Below are 10,675 nucleotides of genomic sequence, written 5' to 3'. Positions count from 1 at the left end.
ACCAATCTTGGTTCTCAGTCCAAACTAAAAACAAGTCTTTTATTTGTTCCATGGTATATAATACATACATTGGTAGTAAGGCATAAATAGTACAGTGCAAGTCCTTTCCTGAAGCAGCATCCTATTTAAAAAAAAAAAGAAAAACTGTGGCTCAGAAGGTGGGCCGTTGTTAGGAAAGGGTTATACAACTTCCTCATGCTCTCTCCATCTCCAGTACTACTCTCCACAGACAGATCCACGTCTGTGAGAGAGAAAAAAAGGAAATTAGACTTTTTTAAACATTTGCTGTAATTGTTCTTTTTACTTCTATTTCCCCACATATAACAATGCTTGCTCTTACCCGCGAGGTATGCACTGAAGGTCATCAGCACAGGGACAGTGGTCACGGGGACCCTCCTGATCCCAGGCCAGCATGTCCATCAGCAGGTTGGGGTGGTTCCAGCAGGACTCCCCCTTCTCCGGTTTGGGATTACACACTGGAAACAACAGCTCTGGAGGAACCAGCAGAGAGACAAATGACGGAGGTCCAAAACTGACTTTACTTTGCTTGTTCAGCCAAAGAGGCCACTGTAGCTCCACTTTCATTAACCGGCCAGTTCCTATAGTAACACACAAGCTAAATAATATGAAGTCAGTATAAGATGCTCAGGTCCAGTTTGAAAGAGATTAAAGGGGGACTCCAGAATTTCTCCAACCGGAGCTTTTTTCTAATTGTTTCGTGACTCACTGGCCATGTATTCTATGACTTTATCAGCCGATATATTGTTCAGAACCGATCAGATTTTTTTGACTTGCTTATATCAGTATCGGCATGTGCTCAAAATATCTAGAATCTGTCAGGCTCTAGATGTTATCCCTGCAGGCTATTGTGCAACTAGTTGGAGCAGTGGAAAAAGGCAAATGAAGATGGTTTTGGTCAGTTTAATTTTGTTTTTCTGATCAGTTTGAATGACATTTTCTTTTCACGATGATCAAACTACTGTTTCTGCAAATGAAATCTGGTGGCTTCGACGGTTGCTCCTGATTAAACAAAATGGATCTTAGAATCACAATCTGAACCTGTCAGTAGCAAAAACAAGTATTTTAGGTGGATGTACTTTGAAGGTGTCTGCAGGGATTACACTGCAGCCCATTTCACGGCTCCCGGCTCTGCAGCAGCTACATAATGCACCAGTTTAAAAAAACATGTTGTCCCCATTTATCACTTTGGCACATAAACGTGAGGAGATAGGGTACAGCTTGAAATACTAAAATACCTTGTCAGACAAGAAGAGCCTTTTTCTATTGATGTCTCTTTTCAGTTTCATTTAATCAGAGTTTGAACTGTTTTGACTGGCTACAGCCTGAATTACTAACAGATTACATACTTTTTTTATTATATAAAACCACAAAGATCTGCTTTCAAAAGAAAAAACACTATGAGAGAGTGCTGACATCCATGGCAGTCCTTTTGCTCTGACTGGCTACAGTGACCAGTGACTGTGCTGGTTAAAATATGATATAGACTGCAATATACAGTAGATAAAAATGGGAGAAAGTCAGACAGAACCGAACAGGCAAAATTAAATCTTCCGTGAGTGACACATGGAAAGACATACACACGAGGCTAGTTTGACCTGAGCCAAACAGATTCGACTTGAGGATCTGGATGTCTGTCTGACACATCACTGTTGAAGCTCACCTCGTTGAAAGGCACAGCAGAGGTCCGGCCTGCAGTCACTCTGACCCTGACAGATAGTTCCCTCTGTTCCCGCGGTGGCATTGACTGTACACTGTCCCCACACGCACATCTGATCCGAGCAACACTCCTCATCTTTAGTGCAGGGCTGAGTGGGGGGGACACACATTCAGACATGGAAACATGTATGTAAAGCACACATGGTCTGCTGCTGCATTCATGGGTTGAGTATTTTTCTACCATTGTCGATTCTATGGATTCATTTTAGAATATCTAGTAAAAGGCACTACTGTATGTGTAGCTCATTTCATATTGAGATATTTATTACTCTGGCAGACTTTAATCAAGAAACAAATATATTATTTGTGACCATATGCAAGTGATTTATAATGAATAATAATAAAATAAAAATACATTTAATTTATATAGCGCTTTTCAGGGTACCCAAGGACACTTAACAAAGTGGAGCAAACAAAACAAAGAATAAATGGAGCGCCTGTCAGTCAACACGGAGGGAACAGCAGCACCGCAGTCGGCACTGCCGGGAATAGCACCGTCTGCATAAACAAACTTGCGTCTGGATGAGAAATATATATATATTGGCATTACATCAACACTGTCGTTTCTTTGCATTCTGTTGATAAGGTTAGTTAATTTTTTGAACGTTTTTACCTACAATTGTGACCACATCTTTGCCTTTTTAACCAAACAGATAATCACAACATAAAATGTGAACAACGACAACAAAGTCCTCACCATATCCGTTGGTATGCAGGGGAGGCACTTAGAGTTCTCAATCTCATACAGGCAGTATTTCAGCTCACCACAGTCTTCATCCACCATGCATTCCTGGGATGAGAGAGTTGACGAGAGTTACACAAACAGTCGAAAGAGTGGATCTAACGAGAACATACACCAGGATTTGAGTTTATTTCAGTGCCGTTGATTCAAATCAGCTTCCCCTCATGTTGTACTGAAAAAGATCATTCAAATCAGGCATAAATCTAAAGGTTTGCTCATCTGATGACACTGTAATAGGACACACTACCAGGAATCACTCAACCAAATGTAATTACGGTTTACATTTTCCTGTAGCACAGTCACGGTTGTCCACTGCAACCTCAATTAATGGGTTCCTCGCGGTTGATGGTTGCAGTTGTGTTTCTGCTAGCCACAGTCCATCTCCATGGAAACTGTCTGACAGACAACATCAGTGAAATCTGAATCACGCAGAAGGGCTAAGTCTCAAGAGTTTTTACTCCTCCACATTTCTAGAGTTGTAAATACAAGAAAAAAGTTACTAGTTACTTTGCAGATGCTGCATCAGAGCCAAAGTAGCACGTTTTTAAATACAATTATTTAATCAGCAACCAGAAAACCCTAATACCGATAATCAGAGAAATGTAGAATACCAGATCTGATGATCAACCAGGCCAATACTCGGTCGACCCATAGAACACAGTATATACCATATGTAAATATATGTATGCTTTACTTTTACTTGAACTTCGTACATTTTTTGCCAGAAAATGACTTTTAAAATTCAAGCTCATATATCAGCATAATATATGATGCTTTAAAGGGGCATTATGTAGTTTTGGAGAAGAATACATACTCAGAATTTTAATATTTACAATATGAATGAGGTAATAACACCATCTCCGAAATATTTATTCTTTTCATAACTGAATAAACAAGCTGTCCTCTGAGGAAAATAAGGTCCCCAGAACAGTGTTTGAAGGAAGCTAGAGAGACGAAAATGTAGAGAGTTTATTTATTAAGTCTCTTTAGGCATAAAAAAAATCAGCTGATGAAGAAATTTTGCTTCCAATTAAAATCTCTTACTCATACATCTCTTTTACATAGTGCACCTTTAAGATTTTTCTTCGAGTACTATTTGAATAAGTGACTTTCACATTAACCGAAGTTATATCGAAACATGATGTCTTTACTTTTACTCAGGTATGACTTTTGGGTACTTTGTCAACACTGATTGAGCACCATACACACGATGTTAATCCATGTTTCTTTGGTCTGTTATCTGCAGGAACAACAAAAACAAAATGCAACAATACAGAGGGCATTGCTTTTTTTTTTATATAATGAATTGGGGCGGGCTTTTCCTGCTGAATAAATAGACAAGTTTAGTCGGCTTTACTCGTCACACTTTGGAATGCTGATCAGATATTCGAGATTTAGTTTGACTCTTTTCCAGTGGGCAGAGGAAACAGTGTGTGCCAAAAACAGCGCTGGCCTGCCGTGAAGTCATCATTTTGGAGGGTTTTTTTTGTTTTTTTTGGTCTTTATCTTGTGTGTTCTGCCTCTGGGAAAATCAGCATAGAAACGGAGCCAACTCCCTCAAACAGAATGCGGTATTGAGCCTAACTGGACTGTGTCACAGTCAGAGACCGGATCAGAATCTGTTTGTTATTAAACAGGGTTACTCAGAATGATAATCTCTAGAGCGTAACTGCTGCATCTTTGTGAGGTGCTGATGTGCTCTCGGGTGAAAAAATATATGCATGCTCACTGTGTGTGTCTCCGATGTTAATCGCCCCCCCCAAACAATTCCAACCACCTTCTAACACACCCTCCTCTACCATGGACATTCATTTTCATGAAGCTGTCATTGGAAATATGATGGGAAAAAGAATCATTTTAAGTTATGTCTGATTTGTTGTTAATATGCACATATGTACATCAATACTCTGGTTCTTTCATTCTGCACTTACCATGAGATAAGATATTAGTGAAGCGGTGACACACTGGAAACTACAAACGATCTTCAATAACCCACAGTTACCTTAATAAATCCCAGATGACTACAGCTGTAGAAGCCACTTCTACCTCTCTGTTAAAATATTTTTGCCAATTAACCTTGCAGAAAATGGAGAAAGACCAGTCATTTAAGTCTACTCACTAAACATGAGACTTGACAATTTAAGCATCCAACACTGTTTCTGTGCTCAGACACATCGTGGCAGGGGCCTCTGCATATGGCATTTGACCTGTAAGTGCACACAGAGGCTTTTATGCTCAACATCTTATCCATTGCATCCGTTCCATCAGGGGGAGAAATATTTTTGGAAGAAACAGGAAGTCACTGAGTGTTGCCTAAAGACTGCCACAGACCAAACTTTTCTGCACGCTCTGTACTCACAATGCTTTATATCCATCACCTCTCAGTGCAGAGGAAGTTGTAATTTTCATTGTAACATTAAGTCTACTCATGGACATGCGTCATACAAAATCCAAAGGAAACAGGTATTAAGGAATTACTGTAACTGAGGAAGTTTATTTTGCAAACAATTTGAAGGGGAAACCGAGGTATAATTAATAGCTGGTTACAGAGAGAGAACAGAGGGAAATGTATCCAGCATCTTGTCTGTCAAGATGAGACAATGGACACATGAAAAGATGCTGGAGGAGTGATGCCACTTGTTGAGCATGCATCGGATTATATGAAGATGAAAACTGTCTGGTTGTGGAAGGTGATGTTTGAGCCGAGACTGCTGTGCAATAAGAAAAGAGACAAAAAAAACAAAACAAAACAAAACTAGAATTAAAATGTGCGTTTTTATGGAACTCATTACATTTTTTGGGTGTCACATAACCTTTGAGTGGTATTGCAGTTTAATTTTTGTAGTTAGGGGATGAATGCATTGCCTGTGTGAGCAGTGTGCGTGTGGTGGCACCATTTCATTTCAGTGTCTATATAAACACACACATGCACACACACAGCCAGTGTGAGCAGCGCAGCTCACTCGAGTGTCAAGCGAGTTCGCAGCAGCGCGTCATCTACACATTCAGTGTACGAAAATGTAGTACAGCCTCACCCAAAACTATCCAGCCACTAAATTCCCATTTAAACAACAGTTCTAACTGGCGAGTGACAGACATCTGAAGAGCATTACATTTCAAACACATGTCCTAGTTTTATCCTAAAAACACAGAATCATGTTTTCTACACAAAGTGCTGAGTCAACCAACTTCAAATTCAAATTTACATTTTTAATGAGGTAATAATACAAACTCTGAAAGTTTGTATGCCTCCATAACTGAATAAACAAGCTGTTCTCAGATGAAAATAAAGTCCCAGAACACTGGTTGAAGCAAGAAAGGTGGCAGAGTCCGCCATATATACACAAAATAAAACAGTATCAATTGTGTTGTCTTTTGAGGTCAGTTTGGTTATTCGGTTTATTCAGTCATGTAAATTAAGAGAGTTTGTTTATTTTTTTGTTTAGGCATAAAATCAGTCAATGAAGATCTTTCTCTTCTGATTAAATGTGCACATAGTCTACATAGTGCACCTTTTATTTTAATTCAAGTGTATCTCCACGTACATGGTGAACAATCTATAGTCGGTCAGTTTAGAGGAGCAGACTGTAGCCTTCCTGGCTTGCAGGCTTTTTTGCTCCCTGGCATTTTTTTCCAGCAGCAAGCTCTATTAACATAACCACTTTCTGTACAGCTGCCAGGAAAGGAAAAGATCAAAACCGCCGTTGTAAAGGAAAATGGCAAAACAGGCAGCAAGGAGCAGTAATGACCTCAATCCAAGCTGGCCTCCTTTCAGCTAAAACTATGAAAAGTATATGGTAGGTCTGTCTGCCGGATGATCTCATTCTTTATAAAACAAGCCGGGACAATACGGCCACAGTCTCAGAAAGCCCTCCTCTCCGTGTAGTTCTTACTTAGTACAGAATGTAAAACCTTAATCTCTTAAAACATTTTTAAGTACCAATAACACATGACTGATGCTCAGTGGAATGTGTTAAAACATGATAAAACTAGACTCAAGCCTTTATCTGCGTTCACAAAGGGCTGCCTTCGCTGTTTGCATCATCACTTCACAGAAACATCATCATCGTCAAATAAACATTTGATCTAAAGCTGGAGCAGCTGGATTTTGTGGTTCTGCCTGAAAACCAAACACACATTTCCGGAATCCTGATTCAACAGCCTCGCAGCTGGACAAGCAGACCCAACGAGTCACACTGCCATACGCTCGCTCAAAAACTACACCTCGATCAGATATTTTGCGTTTTTTTAGTCACGTCAGCATCGGGATGGAAACCAAATTACCAGGAAACAGGGAGGACAAGAGCGCTTCAAGGCCCAAATTCCTCTAATTATTCACATGCAGACCACACAGACAGGGAAGGCGAGGGACTCACGTGATCCACGCTGTTCCACTGGCCAGAGATCTCCATGTGGATGTGGGAAAGATGAACCTCTCCTGTTTGGTTATTAGTTTCCTAAAAATGGAAGAAAAAAAAAGTGTGATATATTGTGTCAGAGCTCAAACACAGAAGCTATTATACTGATATTAATGTGTTTCATTAATGTAAAAAGGAACATGGGGAAAAACACCTTATAACTATAATCACTTTTACAGGTCTTGGAGAGTACTGCCACATATGTAAAAGAGGTAGCACAGAGAAAGCTGCATTCATTTGTGATGCAATTGGATGTCATAAACTACCTGATGTCATTCCATGTATAAGCTGCATTGTGGGTAATGTAGCCACCAGGTTTTGAAAAATGGTCCACTGATTTAGCATTGACAGAAAAAACAATTATCAAAATCGATGGAGCAGAGCCAGATATATCACCTTTTGTATTCAACACGTTTGTTTTCCTTTTCAAAAACCTGGCGCCTACATTACCCACCATGCAACTAAGCCACTTAGTGACATCACGGGAGGCAATGAGCCGCACCAGACTTCACACTTCCAATTTCGCATATGCAGAAGTACTGTAAACACACTTCAATGTTTAAAATTGGTGAAGTTACCCTTTAAATAAAACTATTTTCTAAATCCAGTCAAAAATGTACAGGGCAGGAATATAATGTAATAATGCAAATGAACCCCTACCTTGTCTGCTCTATCTAGGACCTGAACAGCTCTATCCCCATCCTTTATCATCGTCCTAGTCTTGTTGTGGTAGGTAGGACGCAGATCCAGCGATGTTAAGGATGATTTAGCGCTCTCAGTAGCTATCTGTTGGATTGAATGTTAAGATACACATTCATAAAGCTTATATAAAATAAAGCACATGGCATTTCCATTACTTCCTTACATCAGCTTTCCATATGGGAGCGAGGGGGAGTATAAATCCCACGGTGGCTATTAATGTAGAGAGCTTGTTGATACGCAGCATCCACTGGCCGCTATTAATCTCCACTTCTTGGATGACATGAGGGGAAAACTTCACAGTTGTTACAAATGATCAAAACCAGACACAGGATAGTGAAACCTCGGCAGACTTATTAGACCTGCTGAAATCCAATTTCAAGGAAAAAGAAACAGAACTTTACAGCTGGGGCCGAAAATAAGCTGGGCGTGTTGTAAGTAACACATACTGGGTTAAAGTTGCACAGTGTTAACCCTTTCTTTTATTGGACTGGCGGAGATAGAATTTCACTTAGTAGACAAGTATTGTACTTAAAGTGGCTCTTCTAATGTGACATTGTATGAGGTACTTATCCCTATTCAATGTGTTAGCTACATTAGATGACAGACAGCTACCTTCTTTCTCTTTACCTTCTTCATGAAGGCTATTACTGCAGCTAATACAGCGACTTCACAAGTACCTCATACAAACCCACATCAAAAGACCTAAACTATCACTTTACATACGAGTTGTACAACTTGTACAACTTGTACATGAGGATTTCCAATTTCTGCTACTTTATTCTTCAAAAATATTGTACTTTACTCGACGACATGTATTTGGTATGTTTAGTTACTAGTTACTTTGCAGATTTCATGCTGCATCAGAGCAAAGATAAAATGAATTAAATTTTAACCGCAACTGGACAGAACAAAACACAATTACAATAAACAGAAAAATACTGGATGAACCCATAGTGCACAGTATATGCATACATTTAAATACATACATGTTTAATTTAGGCCAGCTCAGCTGCACATTGAGGGTGTGTATAAACTCTTTTAAAATCAATTTTGGGATCTCTGGTTTATGTAGCTGTGCGGTGCCATTTCGTTTTGTTTTGTTCCGTTTTAATTTCTCAGTTTTCAAACAAATCCCCATCTACTTTAGTTGTTCAGGAGAAGGCTACAGTGCTGTTTTGCCGTGATGCTCCAGAAATGTTCTGTGGCCAGTGAAATGAGGGTGAGTAGATAGTGACTGATTATTCATTTTTGGGGGTGAACTTATCCTTTAAGGCCTCTGTACTATTTGACCAGATGGGAGTGAGAACACGTCAGGCGGTTCCTGTCAGGTTCGCAGGCTTCACGAAAAAGGGAATAAACATGGTCAGATCCAGATATTGTGATGGGGTCTCGATGTTACAAAGTCTTCATTCTCACTGTTGCAGCCTACGCAAGTTGGCGTTACCGTTCACCCCAATAGGGGGGAGGAATGTAACAATGGCACTTTTTATATTTGACACCAAGTGAATTCTGTGATAAAGTTGGAATAGTCTGAATCACTTCTACTTGTAGTAGACAAATAAGGGTGCCATGTGTCAAAATCTGAGACCTCAATCACGACAATTGGCCGAGTTACAGGTGCTGAGACAAAAACTTCACTTCCACTCAAGTATGGCATTTGTGGACTTCTCACAACACGGATTTTGTGAAGCTGCTGTGATGAAGAGGACTATTAAATGTGTTAAGATACGGTGTGGGTCAGACATAAAGCAGACATGGAAAGTATGTGCGGTGTTGGAACACATACTTAAGACTGGCAGTCAGCATGAAGCTGGCAGCTGAACGTGATGTGACCCACTCTGACTCTGATTCTTTACACCACCCCAATACGTTAGCTGTAAGATTCAAATACTACACAAATGGCAAGTCATTAGAGCACACAACACAGCCCTTGTATGAATGAATAAAATGTGACGCAGACCTGGTCCGCAGCCTCCTCCAGTATGTGCTGGGTGTCCTCCATCAGCTCCTCCACCTCTCGGAACATGTCGTTCAGGCTGACGGGGCTCCGCTCCAGGGCGTCCCGCAGGATCACCGCCCCGCTCCGCGCCGTGCCGCCGGTCGCCCACAACAAGCACAAACTCAAATACATAGACAGCAGCATGGTACCGGACATCTTTTGCTCCTCTTCCTCTCTCTACCGAGCAGCAGAGAAGTGTGACGCACCGAGAGCGCACAGCCGCACACAGCTGGATCCGTTTTATTTGGAAAGTCTGAGTGGTGGTGGCCGGGTTATTGGCTAAACGAGAACGAATCAGGTTTAATGGCGAGGGAAAGGTTCAAGTTGCATTTCCTGAAGTACATGACAAAATCAAAGGGTTGGTTAGGGTGAGGTTTTAATTAGACTGCACATGTTTAGAACAAAAGGTGCAGACAGGGGTTTGCCAGATGTGGTCTGCGAGGACTTCATGAGCGCAGATTCAATCAGTGGAGTTGAGGCTGAGAGTTAAAGGAGCACTATGTAGTTTTAGAGAAAAAAAAAAATCAAACTCAGAAATATTTACAAGTTGTTTCTCGGGGGAAAATAAGGTCCCAGAACACTGTTTGTTGCTAGAAAGGTAAACAAAGTGATGAACAAAGCACAAGGTATGAAACTGTTTTGTCCTTTAAGAACAGTTATTTCAATGTTTATATTGTTTGTTTAGGCATAAATTATAATTAGGATCTTTCTCTCCTGATAAAGTTTCTCCCTCAAAACCACATAATGCACCTTTAACAGCCTTGTTTCCCCAGCCTAGGATTCTGAAACAGTAATCAAAGATTGATAGCTTTTGCATAATTTTGTAAAAAAAATAATAATAATAATAATTTTTTTAAAAATCCCAGTTTATTTCCATGTTGCACTTGTGATATGAAGGAGTGTACATGGAACCACAATCATAAACTGAGAGCAGAAATGTTTATTTTATAGGATACTTGTGTAGTATGCTGGAAAAGAAGTTAAGGCCTGCCCCAAGTTCATTTGTCAAGTAAACTTAAAGGATAACTTCGGTCGATTTTAACATGCAGCTTCATTGCTCAAGCTACCCTTGACTTG

At 40.2% G+C, this 10,675-nt stretch overlaps 1 protein-coding gene across 1 annotated transcript; it reads right to left on the bottom strand.

Annotated features, from left to right (window-relative positions):
* Positions 1–11: 11 nt before the first annotated feature.
* Positions 12–9,835, bottom strand: dkk3b (dickkopf WNT signaling pathway inhibitor 3b). The gene is made up of 7 exons (XM_030424678.1): positions 9,560–9,835; positions 7,558–7,683; positions 6,856–6,936; positions 2,435–2,527; positions 1,682–1,826; positions 341–491; positions 12–241 (listed from the first exon to the last, which is right to left on the bottom strand). The coding sequence occupies exons 1-7, from the start codon at positions 9,752–9,754 to the stop codon at positions 217–219; spliced, it is 816 nt and encodes a 271-aa protein (XP_030280538.1). The 5' UTR covers positions 9,755–9,835; the 3' UTR covers positions 12–216.
* Between the last annotated feature and the right edge of the window lie 840 nt (positions 9,836–10,675).

Source organism: Sparus aurata, chromosome 8, assembly GCF_900880675.1.
Source record: "Sparus aurata chromosome 8, fSpaAur1.1, whole genome shotgun sequence".
In the NCBI taxonomy this organism is placed as follows: domain Eukaryota; kingdom Metazoa; phylum Chordata; class Actinopteri; order Spariformes; family Sparidae; genus Sparus; species Sparus aurata.
Note: the sequence above shows the minus strand (reverse complement) of the source record. Positions and strands in the feature narration are given on the sequence as shown.

Excerpts from the sequence above, each read along its gene's own strand:
- dkk3b (XM_030424678.1), bottom strand. The coding sequence starts at position 9,754 with ATGTCCGGTACCATGCTGCTGTCTATGTATTTGAGTTTGTGCTTGTTG. Across the intron at positions 6,937-7,557 it reads TCCTAGATAGAGCAGACAAG|GAAACTAATAACCAAACAGG; the intron begins GTAGGGGTTCAT and ends TTCCATTTTTAG. Across the intron at positions 2,528-6,855 it reads AGTGGAACAGCGTGGATCAC|GAATGCATGGTGGATGAAGA; the intron begins GTGAGTCCCTCG and ends CTCTCATCCCAG.